The 17,900-nt window shown below is 42.8% G+C and overlaps 1 protein-coding gene across 3 annotated transcripts in view; it reads left to right on the top strand.

The window, feature by feature from the left end:
* Positions 1 to 17,900, top strand: part of LOC137385136 (NACHT, LRR and PYD domains-containing protein 3-like) — a 116,370-nt gene that overhangs the window by 24,679 nt on the left and 73,791 nt on the right. For all 3 annotated transcript variants that reach the window (XM_068059978.1, XM_068059976.1, XM_068059977.1), the window contains 2 exons: positions 4,600 to 4,881; positions 15,985 to 16,074. In XM_068059978.1, the coding sequence (XP_067916079.1) occupies positions 16,065 to 16,074 (10 nt within the window). In that variant the 5' untranslated portion in view covers positions 4,600 to 4,881; positions 15,985 to 16,064. The remainder of the gene's footprint in view (positions 1 to 4,599; positions 4,882 to 15,984; positions 16,075 to 17,900) is intronic.

Genomic DNA, 17,900 nt, shown 5'->3' with positions numbered 1-17,900 from the left:
CTCCTCACACCCATACCCCACTCAATGTGGCCTCCTGCTCTCTGGTGTCACGCTGTTGCTCAGGAAGACCGTTCTCTGAGTCATGGGCTGATATTTTCCAGCTCCCAGGAGGCGGGGTGGGAAGCAGGAGGATATTACTGAAATCACAGGGAGCTGCAGTGGATTAGCTCCCTGTTGAGGTCCCGGCTTTGGGTCATTTTACTGATAGCGGGTTCAAAAGTGGACAGGCTGCTCCCCTCAAAGAGGGCGGATGTGGGGGCAGTCACGTTCCACAGTTAAAGGTCCAATTAGGGGCCATTTAACGGTGCCTTTGTATATTGCTGACAGCAGATCTTCCTCCCAACTGAGTGCAGATAAATGGATGCCCCTCCCAGTGGCAGCCCGGGAGTGGAAGATTTTAGTAAACAAAGAGGGGACCACGGGCAGAGAAGGCAGCCCACAGTCCACAATGATTTTCCTGGAGGGGTTTCCCCTCGAACACTGGTCCCTGTGATCATGTAAAATGTTTCTTCACCTACCTTCTGTAGGCCGTTGGTCTCCTGCATGTGTCATCAATGATCACCTCTAGTTTCCCGGTGATGCTGCTGAGCTGCTGGCCCTCTGATTGATCTGGCAGCTCTTGGCTGGGAGTGGGAGGTTCGGGCCACCTGCTGTCCTTAATAGAATGGCAGTCCTGGTGACAGCCGCTTCATTGGCTGCTGCCCGTAACATGTGGTCCCAGGTCCTATCGCCCACCAAAGTGGGTCACCACCCCGACCATTCCCTCCATCACCCTGCCCCTTCCCTCCATCCACCCTGCCCCATACCTGCTTTCATCCCTGGCTGTGCGACCACTGCTTCCTCTCTTGTCACTATTTCTATCCACCTTACGGCCCTCAATACCAGGTATCGGACAGTTGCAGCACTCAGGTGCTCTATCCACCTTTGACTGCAGTACGATCGAGATGGTCACTTACATCCCTCTTTCTACTCATTCCCTCTCCTGTTGCCTCTTCCTGTGTGAACTGCAGCTTCTTGTATGAGATCTCTGCTTCTAACAGAACAACAATTATATTTCAAAGTATCTTGTGAACCTGGCTGTGTCCATTCTTATTCTTGTCAAAAATGCTGGATCTTCTCCCCTCTTTGAACCTTCAGCTGTGGTGTTGACAGACGTCCCCAGATTCTGATGCTCTGTAATAAATATATTACTCATAGGAGGGTTAGATGAAAATATTGAAATGAGAAGGAGACTGTTTCCTTGTTAGATATGTTATCAGATCCCCCCCCCCCCCCCACCCCACCCCAATCAGGACAATGGCTGTTAGCGCTGGGACTGCACATTTCCCAGGTATTACAATCAACTCCTTGTACTGGAAAGGTTGGCCATGCTTTGTGGATAAGTCACCTGGTCCAGATGGATTGCATCCCAGTTATCCAAAGGAAGTGGGAGTGGAGATAGTGGAAGGGCTTGCCAAAACCATCCAATCTTCTCTAGGTACGGGTGAGGTGCCAGAGGATTGGACAGTGGCAAATGTGACATCTTTATTCAAGAAAGGGTGTAAGGACATTCCACGTATGTACGGGCCAGTCAGGGATGTTGGGTAAGGTTTTAGAAGCAAGAATCTGGGGAAAAAAATAACAGGCCCTTGGAAAGGTTTGAATTAATTAAGGAGAGCCATCACACATTTGTAAAAGGCAGATCATGCTTGACTAATCTAATTGATTTTTCTGATGAATTATCAGAGAAGGTTGATAAGGGGAAACTGATGGATGTTGCTGGTATATATTTGAAGAAAGACTTTACCAAAGGCCACATGGAAGCCTGATTATCAAAAATGTGGCTCATGGAAAAGGGAGGGTGTGTGATAGAGCAGAAGGCAGGAGAGATTATATGACAAATATGTCATGGAACAAAGGCAAAGGGAATGTTAATGGTTGTAATAGAAGACAAAGCATTGGTCTATTAGTCTCTGGTTTTGTCATTGACACCCCTCCGTGTTTGAGAGCTTAAGTATGAGCAACAGTTGACCTTATGGCCCCTCGAGGTTGCTTCACCATTGAATAAGATCATGGTGAACTTCAGCACCAGCTCCACTTTTCTACCATATCCCCATTGAATCTCTTAGTGTCACAAAGTCTATCTGTCTCAGTCTTGAAAATTGACTGAGCGTCCACAGCCCTCTGGGGTAGAGCATTCCTAAAATTCACAACTTTCTGAATGTAGAAACCTTCCCTCATCTCAGTCTGGAATGGCCTACCCCTCATTCTGAGACTATGACTCCTAGTTCTAGACTCCACAATTAAGGGAAAGGGTCTCTCAGCATCTAACCTGTCAAGCTTTCTCACAATCTTATATGTTTCATTGAGATTACGCTTCATTCTTCAAAACTCCAGAGAATTTACTCAATCTCTCTTTACAGGATCATGCTTAAAATTATGGCTGATCTGTATCTTAACTCCACACACCTACCTTTGATGCATTTTGCTTGATCCCTTTAACTCATGGAAAGCTGTCCATCACAATCTTGAAAAAAAAAATCAGGTTCCACAGCTTTTGCAGGGAGTATTCTACTTATCCACGAACTTTCGTGTGAAAAACTGCTTCCTGCTTTCATTCCTGAGCAGCTGAGATCTAGTTTTGTGATTGTATAATAGATTTAATGACAGAAAATGCTCCACTCGTAACAGTAGATTTAAACAAGCAAGTAGGGGCAGGTTTCTGCGGAGAAGAGTTCACTTGAAGACAACTATTGGGGGATATTTGGGCTGCTGCTTTCAGCTGTGCCTCCGGCCAAAGTGAATCCTTAAATCTGGCCAGTAATCGGAGGAAAAATGAGAGAGAAAAATGGTGATATCGCAGTCCGTGCCTTGGAGTTGTCTGCACAATCTGTCTTCAAACACTTCTTCTCAGAATCTTCCAACTCGGTGAGGAGATATTTATTCCAGTCTGATAACCACGCTGAAAACGAGGAATATCCTACCTTTATACTAACTACAGCACAGGAATGACCCTTCCTGTATCTAACAACGTAATGAGTGCATCTGCAGCAGATTTACTATGATAAATGGGACTGTGGAAAGTTACTACTTATTCCTCAGTAGCTCTGGATATTGATGTGGCATATAGATAAAGAGCTATTTCATGACTCTTCATAAAGATATATACCATTGAGAAAGAAATTCTCGATGAGAAGGATGCAAGGTTATGTTAGTTAAGGATGGTATCAAATTGAAAGAAAAGGTGTACAGTGCTGCAAAGAGTAGTGGTAGGCCAAAGTAAATGTTGTTCCCTTAGAGAATGAGACTGGGGAATCAACAATGAGAAACATGGAAATGGCAGAGACTTTGAACAAGTATTTTGTATCTGTCCTCACAGATGAAGACATGAAAAATATCCCAAGAATAGTGAAACATCAAGGGGCAAAAGGGATGGAGGAACGTAAAACAATAACTATCAGTAGAAAAAAAGTAATGGGAATACTAATGGGATAAAGGCTGACATGTCCCCTGGATCTGATCACCGGCATCCTAGGTTTTAAAAGATGTGGCTGCAGAGATGGTGTGTGCATTGCTTGCAATCTTCCAAAATTCCCTGGATTCTGGAAAGATCCCAGTGGATTGGCAAACCACACATATAACACCTCTATTCAAGGAGGGAGGAAAACAGAAAGTCTGAAGCTTTAGGTTAGTTAACCAAATATCTATCATTGGGAAAATGCAGACATACGTTACTAAGGAAGGAGTAGCAGGGTATTTAGAAAATCATAATGTAATCAAGCAGAGTCAATGTGGAAATTCGTGTTTGATAAATTTATTAGAGTTCTTTGAGGATGTAACAAGCAAGATGGATAAGGGGGAGCCAGCAGATGTTGTGTATTTAGATTTCCAAAAGATATTCAATAAGGTGCCACATAAAAGGTTACTGCATAAGATAAGAGATCATGGTGTTAGGGAGAATATATTAGCAGGGGTAGGGGATTGGCTAAATAACGGGAAAGAGAGTGGGGTTAAAAGTTTGTTTATTTTTAGGTTTGTAAACTATAACTAGTGGGGAGTCGCAGGGATCAGTGCTGGGGCCTCATCTATTTGCAATCTATAGTAATGACTTGGAGAAGGGATGAGGAGGAATTTCTCTTGAGGGTCGTTAATATTTGGAATTCTACACCCCAGAGAGCAGTGGAGACTGGGTCATTGAATATATTCGAACTGAGCGGGACAGGTTTGTGATCTACAGGGGAGTCAAAGTTTATGGGGGGGTGGGGGCAGCAAGAAAGTGGAGTTAAGGCCACAATCAGATCAACCATGATCGTATTGATTGGTTGAGCAGGCTTGAGAGGCCAAAAGGCCAACTCCTGCTCCTGTTTCTTATGATGCTCAGGTATTGTTTAATTCAGCAGTTAAACAGTTAATGTGCTCATGTACAGAAGCAGCCTTTCCCTCAGTTCATGGACAAGACACTGGCCCCTGGCTTAAACCACAAACCTCAGGAATTGATGGGAATTTTAGCAATGTTCCGGATGAAAATGTAACACTTTACTTCTCAATATGTGTCTGTCTTATTGAATTTTCCTGGATCAAGAAAAACAATACATTTGATAACTTGCTTTGTTCACACAGCTGAATTGGCCACGACTTGTCAAACTGGTTGGATTTGATAGCACCAGGAAGGCCGCTCCCTGTTCTGAAGCAAATGAGGAATGTTTGAGTTGAAATCCATCCTGAGGGCTGGCAGTATCTGGATGAAGCTCTGAATCTGACAGAACAAGGATCAGTTCAAATTTCCAATTTGTTAAAATCAAACAAGGAACTACTGCCTGATTGGTTATTTCAGTATAACCAGGATATAACTTGCAACATCCATACGGAAATAAAGAGATATAAGTGCCCTGCTTCATCAAGGTGAGGTTCATGTCGTAGCAAAACCTCATTTGTGTGTTTACTCTTTCATTTCCTTCTTGATTCTTCCTCTCTAAAGCCTGTTGTGTTCCCTGGCAGCCAGGGATGCAGCTATTCTGTGGGTGTGAGCTGACACCGTGACTGAGGACAACACATTATACATCAGGGATATCAGAGTTAAACACTGCTGGACTCCAGCAGTCTCCCCACAGATACATTTGAAGAGCGGTTGCAAAAGAGATAACAGGAGAAAGAACTCTGAGGGTTTACTCCATTCTGGTCCAGAGGCAAATCCTTCCTACTGTTAGAGTTCACAGTTCAGACTTACAGCGTTGCGAACCTGTGTCCTTCCAACTTGTTTTTTTAAATATTTGACTCACTGAACTATTCATTATCTCTCTCTTTCTCTCTCTCTTTCTCTCTTTCTTTCTCTCTTTCTCTCTTTCTTTCTCTCTCTCTCTCTTTCTCTCTCTCTTTCTCTCTCTCTCTCTCTCTCAGTAATATCCTTCCTAAGGTAAAGCAACCAGAACGGCACATAGTACTCAAGTACACAACAATTGAAGTAAGACTCCACTAGTGCTGTACTCAACTCCTCTTGCAATAAAGGCTAATATAACATTAGCCTTCCTAATTGCTTGCATTAGCATTCAGTGACTTATTGACAAGGACACCCAAGTCCCTTTGTGCATCTGCACTTTCTAATCTCTTATCATTTAAGAAATATCCTGCACATCTATTCCTCCTACCAAAGTGGATAAACCTCACATTTTTCCACATTATATTCCATCTGCCACATTCTTGCCCAGTCACTAAGTCTGTCCAAATCCCCTTGAAACTGCTTTGCATCTTCCTCACAACACACATTCCCACCTAGTTTTGCGTCATCCGTGAACTAGGAAATACTACAGTTGGACCCCACATCCAAATTATTGATATATATTGTGAACAGCTAGGGCTCAAACACTGTTCCCTGCAGTACCCCACGGGGCACAGCCAGCCAATGGGAGAATGACCCGTTTATTCCTACTCTCTGCTTTCTGCCTGTTAATCAATCCTTAATCCATGCCAGTATACTACCGTCTATCCCATATGCTTTAATTTTGCTAACCAATCTGCTGTGGGGGACTTTATCTATAGGCCTTCTGAAAATCCAAGTATACTGTGTTCACCAGCTCAACTTCATTAGTTCTGTTCGTAACATTCTTAAACAACTCCAACAGGTTTGTCAAACATGATTTCCCATTCAGAAATCCATGTTGACAATGCACAATCAGATCATTATTATACAAGTGTCAATTTATCACATCCTTTAGATTGGTTCCAGCATTTCCCCAACGACTGATGTAAGGCTAACAGGACAGTAATTCCCTGTTTTCTCTCTCCCTCCCTTTTTAAATAGTGGGGTGACATTTGCGACCTTCAAATCTGCAGGGACTGCTCTAGAATTTATAGAATTTTGGAAGATGATCACCAATGCATCCACTATCTCCATAGCTACCTGTTTCAACACTCTGGGATGTAGAATGCCAGGTCCTGGGGACTAATTAACCTTCAGCCCCATTAATTTCTCCTATACAACCTTCTTACTAATACTAATTTCCTTCAATTCCTCATTCCCCCTAATCCCTTTTATCTCTAATTCTGGGAGATTTCTTGTATCTTCCTCAGTGTAGACAGGCACAAAGTAATCATGTAGCTTCTATGCCATTTCTCTATTCCCCATTATAAATTCTCCTGACTCTGTCTGTAATGGACCCACGTTTGTCTTAGCCAAACGTTTCCTTTTTACGTACCTGAAGCAGCTTTTATAGTCCATTTTTATATTTTTGGCTGGTTAGCATTCATATTCCATTCTCCCTTTCTTTATCTGCTTCTTGCTCCTCCTTTGCTGTTTACTAAAATCCTCCCAATCTTCAGGTTTACTACTGTTATTGGCAACTTTATAGGCCTTTGCTTTTAATCGTATACAATCCTTAACCTGCTTTGTTATCCGTGCTTGACTGCCTTTGCTTTTGGATTTTTTGTGCCTTGAAGGAATGTATGATTGCAGTAAGGTATGTAATATCTCTTTAAAGACTATCCATTGTCCATGTGCTGTCATACCTTTTAATGTATTTATCCAATCACCTCAGCCAATTTGCCCTTCATACCTTCATAATTTCCTTTGTTCCGATTTACCACCCTGGCTTCAGATTTAACTATCTCACTTTCAAACAGAATGCAAAATTCTATCATCATATGGTCACTCATCCCTAAATGATGGAAAGCCTATTATCGCCTGAACTTCAGCTTCCCTCGGCAACACTTGACTTTTATCCATTACTTGCCCTAAATAGGTGACCTTAGCTTTGGGAAACTTGCTGTTCGCCAAATTTACTCCCAAATTGGCTCTCTAACTTTCAAACAGAGCCTTGAAGTGTATAACATGGCATTCCCAAGTATCACTGTATAGCAACAGATCGTCAAGGTACACAACATAACTGCTGAATCCAGCAATCACCTGGGTAGACAACCTTTGAAATGTGGCCTATGCTTTTTACACACCACATAACGTGAGCTTACACTGATATATGCCATCTGGGGTTACGAAGGCAGAGGTTTTTTTTTGCTTGGTTGGTCAAGGAGACTGACCAATAACCTTTCAGCAAGTCAGTCATGCTAATAAAAGCTGAATCCCCTACTCTGTCAGTACAATCCTCAAGTTGTGAGATTGGATAAGAGACTGTTTTAGATGCTGCATTGACTTTTGATAATCAATACAAAATTATTTGAAACCATCCAGTTATGGTGCCAGCACCACTGGTGAACTCCAGCTACTTTGACTAGATTCGATTATATTGCTCTTCAGCATATTGAAACTCCTGCCTGATCAGATCCAACTTATCAGGATTGAGTCGATTCGAGGTTCTGTTTTATGGGTGTAGCTGTTCCTACATAAACCCCTTGAATAGCCAGAGGAGTTCAGCATGGCTTAACTGCACATATGGCATTAAACTCTCTTAACAGCTCAGCTATGCCCTTTTTATTCTTTACAGAAATATAGAGTAGAACTGTATCTAGATTTTCTCATACTTCTGTGCTTGCCAGTTTCACCACAGGGGGTTCAGTCTGACAGTTCTCAGTCACCGTCCCTTCATCCAGTTTATCAAATGTAACACTATTCTTAACCTCCCCTTCTTTCATTTGCCATACATTTACTGGCTGACAGGGTTTACAGTCCTAGTATAATTTCAGCATATTCGCGTGAGACACCCTTTGACTTTTCCTTCTTTCTTGGGTACTAATCAGATCATTCACCTCAACTAAGTCTCCTCTTAATGAAATCAGGTTTGCAGAACCTAGCTTTCCATGGCTCCCCAGACAAAGACAGCGAAAGTAACACCTTGTCTCCAGGCTGCAAATTGCGTGATTTAGCTGTTCTATCTGCTTGGGATATCATCACTTGCTGCAACATTTTGAGATGTTTTCTGGCCATCTCACAAAGTCTTATGAGTCTCTCTCGAAATTCCAACAGATATCCTAAAAGAGTAGTTTCCTTTTCCTGTGTTAAAAATCTCTCCTAAATGAGTTTAAGGGCCCATAGACCAATTCAAATGGACTGAAAACAGTGGACTGATCGGTGTATCCCTGATGGCAAATAAAAGTATAATCTTATGCCAATATTAAGGATGCTTAAAATAATAAGCCTTTATCATACCTTTTAAGGATTGGTGGTACCTTTTCAAAGCACGTTGTGACTACGGGTGATAAGCAGACAATTTCAATTGACCTCTTGAAATACGAGTGACATGAAACTTGCCCCCTGATCTGACTGAATTTCTTTTGGCAATCCATATCTAGTGACAAACTGTATTAATCCCTCAATCGCAGCTTTTGTGGTGATCTTTCTCAAAGGTATTGCCTCTGGGAACGTAATGGACAAATCCAGGATGGTTAGGAGAAACTTGGGACACGACTTAGTTGTGGGTAAGGGTCTTACACATACCAGAAGAACCGTACTAAACGGTTTGTCAAAAGCGGGTATTGGTATCAATGGGGCTGGCTTCATCAAAGGCTGTGGCTTCCCAACTGCCTGACATGTATGGCAACTTCTGCAAAATTTAACCACATCCCTAAGCAAGCAAGGCCAATAAAATTCTGTTTTATCCTGGCCCATGGGATCTCATAGGCAATTCTCAAAATTTCATGGGAACAACCTGGTGAAGCATAGCCCAATCCTCAACAGCCGGCCTTTGGGGAGGTCTCCCCTTTCTCAGCAGAATGTCATTCATAATATAATAACACTCCGGGACCTTTTCAACTTCTGCCTCAGAACACGATATTTGCGACATAGTTCTTAAATCATGGTCTGCCACTTGTGCCTCCATCAAAAACGATATGCTAAATAATTCACCATTGCTAGCCTTTTCTACCAACTATCCCATCCAACTCCTTCAAAAAAAGCCTAAGCCAGACAAACACCCAATTGTCCTGCAGAACATTCTCATCTTGTTTAATCCTATGTGCCAGGGATTTTGTCACTACAAAATCTGGAATATCCCAGGAAATTCCTGCTGCAAAATTTCCGTTTTAGCAAGCTCAACTGGCTTTTCCCAAACAACTGGAGATGCCAATACCTTATCCCCAGCTAAGTTATTCGCTCACAACAAATCCACCCCTTTAATATGCAAATCTGGGACGATTCCCACTGTTACAAAACTAGTGAATACATTACGTTGCAAATGAACGGATAAATAACCCACCTCAATGCCCCATGTGATGACTTGCACATTCATAGCACTATTTTGGGAAAGATTTACATCCTTTAATTAATGACTGTGGTGCTTGAAAATACAGGAGCAGTTCAATTGGCTTGCCTGCCTCATCTGACAAATATGGGGACACTGTACCCCTGAACACAACACTTCCATAATCTTCAGGGACCTGACTAAATTTATTAGTGCACAAGCGAAACCAATTCCTGCTCAGTGTCCAACCTTGCCAAAGCCACTGACTTGTCAACAACACCACCTATTGAGGCATCGTTTTCAGGACAGGTTTCCGGTAAAACTAGTACAGCTACTGATTTGCCATTCAACTTACAGCACTCTGATTATATACGTCCTCCTTTATTAGAAGAAATAACATCTTGGTCTTTTTGACTCAACCCTGGTCTCCTGACTGTCGTTTTTACTCTGAGAATTGCCTGTATCCTCTCCTTTAGCATTTCTGTCACTAAAACCAAATCTCTTCTCATTATCCACCCTCCTATGTTTACAATCTCTTTGAAAATTTCCAAATTGGAGCCTGTAACTGGTACTTTTGTGAGTTAATTTGTAATAATCTGCCATTTCCAGGGCATTCCTTATTTTACCGACTTGATAATCTTCCATATAGGGCCTTATTCATGAAAGGATTCTATTTTTAAATGCTGCATTAGGATTACTTCCCTGAGGCTTTCAAAGTCGTGTTCAGTCTTCATGGACTGATACCAATGATCAAATGTCATTTCCTTCTCTAGAAAATTCCATTAATGTCTGGCCCTTTTTTTTTTAATTCCTGAATTTTTGCCTGTAAGCCTCTGGAACCATCTCGTAAGCATCGAGAACTAGTTTTAACCACTTCATAATCACTTGACTGTACCTCTGAAAGTGTTGAGTATATCTCAAATACTTTTCCCACTAACACACTTTTCAATAAAATTGTCCAACTTTCCTTCGACCATTGCAATTTCATAGTAAGTTTTCAAAGGACACAAAGTGCGTTTCATCTCCTTCCACACTGAATGTAGGTACTAAGCAAAGATTCCTTGGCAAATCACAACCATGAGTTAAGTTGGATTCATCCTCAATCATTCCTACCACTTTCTGAATGCATAATCAAAGCTTTTCTTTCTCCAATTCAAATTTCCTGGTTTCTGTTTTTTGTGTAACTCTATTTCTCCTCAAATTCAACTTTGCTAGTTGACATTGTCTATCTTTTTCCCTTTCTTCATTATTCATTTGCCTCTTTTGTAACTGAATGCCAGCTCATTCAATCTGAGAGCTACCGGGATCAGCTTCTTCTTCAAGGGTTAAAATGCTGAGCCAACACTTCAATAATTTTTGCCTTTTTGGCTATTGAATTTAAACTGAGCCCATATTCCTGTCAGTAACCATTAATGCATCCACTGTGAGCCATGTTCAACCATTGAGAGTCAAATCTTATCTCTGCAAAGGCATGAGCATGAAAAGTAGACTTGCTAACTTTTCCTTATCAGTATAGCAAAAGCAATTGTGAAATCGTGTTCGTTTAAATTCAAGCAAATTCCAAGGTACCCATTTTACAGCTTTTGAGTTGAGATTCTGAATCCGAGCCTGCCATTTGTAGTGAGCTCAGTGAGACCGTTAACATTCAGTATACGAGATATGAACTCCCAGACCATTTTAAAGATGGCATGGTAAGGTTTCATGTTTTTAAACTTTTATTGTGACAACTAAACTAAAAGAAATCCCCATGAACTAAATAGTACTATGTCAGTAGCTGCTACCCCAAATTACAAGGACTGTTATTTCTTTACTTATAAAAAAGACTTGAAAAGCTCACACTCCATATACGCTACACAGTCCTCTTTGATTGCACAATTTTTGTGGTTAAATGTCCCAATTTCCTCGCAGCTGCTGTCGGTTGGATCTACCAGTCCTTTCCAAGATCGTTTCAGCCTGTTCCTGCCCCACTGAGCTTATTTCTTCCTGTCTTGACACTATCTTTTTTCCCAGTCCAGTCTCTTCAGACCTACATCCGAGACTCTTACGACACCCCAGGTCATTTTGACAAATTCCAGTTTCCTGGCCCTAACCACCTCCTCTTCACAATGGACGTCCAATCTCCGTACAGCTCCAAACCCCACCAGGACGGTCTGAGGTCTCTCCACTTCTTCCTTGAACAGAGGCCCAACCAGTCCCCATCCACCACCACCCTCCTCCGCCTGGCTGAACTTGTTCTCACATTGAACAACTTCTCCTTCAACTCTACTCGCTTCCTTCAAGTAAAAGGTGTTGCTGTGGGTACCAGCATGGGTCCTAGTTATGCCTGTCTTTTTGTGGGATATGTCGAACATTTCTTCTTCCCGTCCCATTCCGGCCCCCTCCCCCAACTCTTTTTCTGTTACATTGATGACTGTATCGCTGCTGTTTCCTGCTCCCGTCCCGAACCTGAAAACTTTATATCAACTTTGCTTCCAATTTCCACCATTCTCTCACCTTTACATGACCCATCTCCGACACTTCCCTTCCCTTCCTCAACTTCTCTGTCTCCATTTCTGGGGATCAATCTTTAACTAATGTTCATGATAATTCCACCGACTCCCACAGCTACCTCAATTACACTTCTTCGCACCCTGCTTCTGTAAGGACTCCATTCCATTCTCCCAATTTCTCCATCTCTGGTGCATCTGCTCTGATGATGCAACCTTCCACAACAGTGCTTCTGATATGTCTTCCTTTTTCCTCAACTGAGGATTCCCCCCACTGTGGTTGACAGGGCCTTTAACTGTATCTTTCCCATTTCCTGCACTTCTACCCTCACCTCTTTCCCTCCCTCGTAGAACCACGACAGGGTTCCCCTTGTCCTCACTTTCTACCCCACCAGCCACCACATCCAAAGGATCACCCTCCGCCATTTCCGTCACCTGCAGCGAGATGCCACCACTAAACACATCTCCCCCTCCCCACCTCTGTCAATATTCCGAAGGGATTATTCCCTCCAGACACCCTGGTCCACTCCTCCATTAACCCCGAACCTCGTCCACTTCCCACAGCACCTTCGCCTGCAATGCAGGAGTTGTAATACCTGCCTTTTTACCTCCTCTTCACTATTCAAGGCCCTAAAAACTCCTTTCAGGTGAAGCAGCGATTTACTTGTACAGCTTTCAATTGAGTGTACTGTATTCGCTGCTCACAATTCAGTCTCCTGTACATTGGGGAGACCAAACTCAGATTGGGTAACCACTTTGTGGAACACCACCGCTCAGTCCGAAATCATGATCCCGAGCTTCCGGTTGCTTGCCATTTCAACACCCCCTGCTCACTTCCCACATCTCTGTCCTGGGCTTGCTGCAGTGTACTGGTGACCATCAACGCAAGCTCGAGGAATAGCACCTCATTTTCCGATTAGACACACGACAGCTTGATGGATTGAAAATTGAGTTCAATAATTTCAGAGCATGACTGGCCCTTTTTTATTTTTATTTTATTTTGTTCCGTAGTTTTTTTTTACCATGTGCCTGCCTGCTGGTTTTTTCATGTTTGTGCTTTTGGTTAGGGCTGGTCATTATCCTGTATGAATATTTCCTCTGCGCTAATGCATTGTCTTTCATCACACCATCAGCACACTCTCTTTGCCTTTACCCCATGACCTCCTTGTCAGTTAATCTCTACGGACCCCTGTCCTACCACACACCTTCCCTTTTCTTCTCTTTTTTTCCCCCCACCATCGTTTTACTTGTTTAATACCTATTACATTTCTAACATTTGCCAGTTCTGATGACAGATCACTGACCTGAAACATTAACTTTGCTTCTCTCTCCACCGATGCTGCCAGACCTGTTGAGTATTTCCAGCTCTTTCTGTTTTAACTTTCCAAAATCATTGTCCTCTTTGCTCACTTCCCTGAGCACTTTCAACCTTGACGTGCTGAATAAGGCGATTCCTGGTGATCCTGTTGGGGTTTGCTACTCCGCAAACTTCAACTTTCAAAACAGGTTCAAGACTTTGCAGTCTTTTGCCGTATCAGGCTTCCGAGAGAATCTCTCTCTCCCTCTCTCGACTGCCACCTCTCTCTCTCTCTCTCTCTCCCTCTCCCTCTCCCTCTCCCTCTCCCTCTCCCTCTCCCTCTCCCTCTCCCTCTCCCTCTCCCTCTCCCTCTCTCTCTCTCTCTCTCTCTCTCTCTCTCTCTCTCTCTCTCTCTCCCGACCGCCACCTTTGGTTGTCTTCCTTACAACCTCCTCTAAGGCCATAACCATTAGTTTCCTTTCTTGCTGCCTATCTACCTTCAGAAAGTGCATTAAATTTATCTGGAATTAAACGGCACCAGCTTATTGTGCTTTTCCACGTTGCAAACTCCCAAAGTCTGGTTTTCAGCAGAGCCAGCTGGGCCTTGCATTGTTCCCAGATGTTAACAACTGCCTGGTACATTTACATCTGTAGAATCATTGACTCTTTGCTTGGGAGGGTGAAACCCATTGCACATCTGATGTTACCCCTGCAGTCTCTATTTTTCCAAAAGAAGTATTCGATCTGTGATCTTTGTTGTCCTGGTGACCAAGATTTCTGTCTTGACCTCCAGCACAAACAACAAAGAACAGTACAGCACAGGAACAGGCCATTCGGCCCTCCAAGCCTGCGCTGATCTTGATGCCTGCCTAAACTAACACCTTCTGCACTTCCGAGGCCCATATCCCTCTATTCCCTTCCTATTCATGTATTTGTCAAGATGTCTCTTAAACGTCGCTATCGTATCTGCTTCCACCACCTCCCCTGGCAGCAAGTTCCAGGCACTCACCACCCTCTGTGTAAAAAACTTGCCTCGCACATCCCCTCTAAACTTTGCCGCTCTCACCTTAAACCTATGTCCCCTAGTAACTGACTCTTCCACCCTGGGAAAAAGCTTCTGACTATCCACATTGTCCATGCCGCTCATAACTTTGTAAACCTCTATCATGTCGCCCCTCCACCTCCGTCGTTCCAGTGAAAACAATCCGAGTTTATCCAACCTCTCCTCATAGCTAATGCCCTTCAGACCTGGCAACATCCTGGTAAACCTCCTCTGTCCCCTTTCCAAAGCCTCCAAGTCCGTCTGGTAGTGTGGCGACCAGAATTGCACGCAATATTCTAAGTGTGGCCTAACTAAAGTTCTGTACAGCTGCAACATGACTTGCCAATTTTTATACTCTATGCTCCGACCGATGAAGGCAAGCATGCCGTACGCCTTCTTGACTACCTTATCCACCTGCGTTGCCATTTTCAGTGACCTGTGGACCTGTACGCCCAGATCTCTCTGCCTGTCAATACTCCTAAGGGTTCTGCCATTTACTGTATACCTCCCACCTGCATTAGACCTTCCAAAATGCATTAGCTCACATTTGTCCGAATTAAACTTCATCTGCCATTTCTCCGCCCAAGTCTCCAACCGATCTATATCCTGCTGTATCCTCTGACAATCCTCATCATTATCCGCAACTCCACCATCCTTTGTGTCAGTGGACAGTGGATACCACCTCCAGGCGCGTATCCATTGTCTATCGAGATAAGGAGGCCCAAAAGATAAGATAGGAAAGATAAAGACAGTGGATATGAGGCCATCTGAATTTCCACACTCCATTTATAACTTTAAACATCACAGTTTTTAAAACATAATCCTGTTACAAATTTCAGCATTCGTAACAGTTACATGATTCATAACATTATAGTGTTAATATTAGTGGAGCAGTGGTAAATGTTCTCACTAGTCAGGTGATGTAAACATGAGGGATATGGTAAATCTATTGAAATAGAACTGCAAACCAGGACGCGTCTCCATGGACATACGGATAATATCACAGCCTGTAGAGACCAGAGGAATCTCTGACTTATATATTGTGTAATCGGATAGATATATTCATAAAGTACCTGAATTTGATTTCAGTGCACAGCAAATCAAAAATTTTATACTCAAATCTGTAAAGAAGATTTGAGCAACACAGCTGGACATTGCAAAATCAAGCAATGAATCTTAGTCTTCAATGAGCACCCTGCTCCATATTGCAATGCTGCATATTTAATATACCTCAGGAATCAGTCTGGTTCGGTCTGTAATATATGTGAGTAAATCTTGTTAATGGTTGCTCCCCAAGGGAGTATCGGCCAAAGTAAGCCAGTTTTCAAATGGACTGTGGAGTTTGGTGAGACTCAGCAGATTTTACTGGGCAGCTGCCTGTGTCACACCTGATGTGGAGAGTTGATCGTCGCACACAGGAAATGCTCGATCCCAGAGATAACAGCTGTTGCACTGATGGGGTAGATGGACTGACACCATGTTTAACAAGGCAACATTCTACCTCTCATTTTCATATTTCTGTCTAAACTTCCTATTAACATTGTATCTTTGCAGAGCATCAGTGTCTGGGAACGTCTGTCACCACCACAGCTGAAGATTCAAACAGAGGAGAAGATCCAACGTCTTTAAGGACAATGGACACTGGTAGGTTCACAACGTTCTTTAAAATATAATTTTTGTCTTGAAGGACCCAGATGTCGTCTAAGTACCTGGAGCTCACACAGGAGGAGGGAGCAGAACAGGAGCTGAGTGGAAAGAGGGAAGTGGGTGACCATTGAGGAGGCACTGCAGTCACAGGTGGAGAAGTTCCCTGAATATTGGAACGGTCCAATAGATAACTGGAATTTGGGGACTGTGAGGTGGATAGAGACACTGACTGAGCAGGGGCTTCCTGAGCAACAGTGTGGCACTGGGAGCAGGAGGCCACTCTGAGTGGAGCGGTGGTGAGGGACAGCTGGGGCACAGGAATAAGAGAACTCTTCTACAGCCCTGAGTAGATCCTGAATGGTAGGTTACCTCCTGGTACCAGAGGGAAGAATGTTTTGAAACAGTTGAGCCAGCTCTGGGAAAGAAAGGAAAGTAGAAAATTTCCATGGTCAGTACCAATGATACAGACATAATATGTTTATCAAGGGAATATTCAGACTGAGGTATTGGTCTGAAAAAACGCAGCCTCCAGGTGATTATTTCCTGGTTGTTTTGCACTAGGTTGCTGAAGAAGGTATGAGGCATGTGAATGTGTGGCTGCAGGGCTGAAGCAGGAGGGGAGTGTTCACGTTATTCGGGCACTAGAGTGAGTTGAGGGGAAATGGAAGGGACGGTCGTGATCTGAACTGAACAACAACAATGATTTTAGAGAAAAGTTAAATGGAGCAGTGGGATGATGGGAAATTGTTGGATCTGAGATGAGAGAAAGTAATTACCCTGCAGTCTCTTTTTTTTCCACCAAAAAAAGTGTCTTTGATCGTTGGTCTCTATTGTTCTGGTCACCAGGTTTCCTGTCTTGTCCTATTGATTAGTGAAAAATTGTTGGCAGGAAAAAAGGAAGGAACTCTTCAAGTAGTGAGAGATGAAATCACTTGGTTAATAAAAATGCAAGACGAGAAAGTGTACATGTTCTAAAGAATTGGAGTGAGTGTTGAATCCTGTCTGTAAATGTGCGAATCATTCCAAACATATTTGGAAGGACAAAAGCATGAGATATTTAACTAGTTTCTGAAACAGAGTCTACGTTTTTACAGGGCTTAGAGTAAACCATTTATGGATGTCAGTATGATTAAAGGGTTCCATGACAATACTACAATAACAACATATGTGCATTTGCGTAACATTTTCGCATCCCAGGGTGCTCCACAAGACCATAATCAAACAGAGATTATCAAATGTGCAGTCATACATTTATGGTGTTTACTAAAATTGTAAAACCGCTTAAGATCTTCCACAAGTCAATGCTATACATTACCTCATTATTTAAAGTTACTGCAAGGGCATCAGTGAGGCAGTTAACATTAAAAATTCGAGATAGGAACTCTCAGAGCAATTCAAAGAATTACACGACAAGATGTCACGTTTTAAGAATTTCTTTTTATTCCGAAACTGAAAAAAATCACCATTAAGTTGATGATAACCCCTGATTACAAAGGAAGTTATTTTCTTCACTCATTAAAGTACTTGGATATCGCACATCACACATACACATTACACAGTTCTCTTTGAAGTTGCAATCTTTGTGTTTAAAAATTCCGAACTTTCCCCATTTGCATTGGGTTGGATTTCCCAGACCTTATCAAAATCAATGTCCCCTTCGTTTACCTCTCTGAGCACTTTTAACCTGGATGTCGGTGATTAAGGCGATTCCTAGTGATCCTGTTGGGCTTTTACTCCTTTGCTAAATTCAACTTTAAAATCAGGCCTTTCACTGTATCAAGGTTGCAAGAGCAGCTGTTCCCTCTCTCTCTTGAGGCCACCTC

Source organism: Heterodontus francisci, chromosome 28 (assembly GCF_036365525.1).
Source record: "Heterodontus francisci isolate sHetFra1 chromosome 28, sHetFra1.hap1, whole genome shotgun sequence".
NCBI classification, from domain to species: Eukaryota; Metazoa; Chordata; class Chondrichthyes; order Heterodontiformes; family Heterodontidae; genus Heterodontus; species Heterodontus francisci.
Note: the sequence above shows the minus strand (reverse complement) of the source record. Positions and strands in the feature narration are given on the sequence as shown.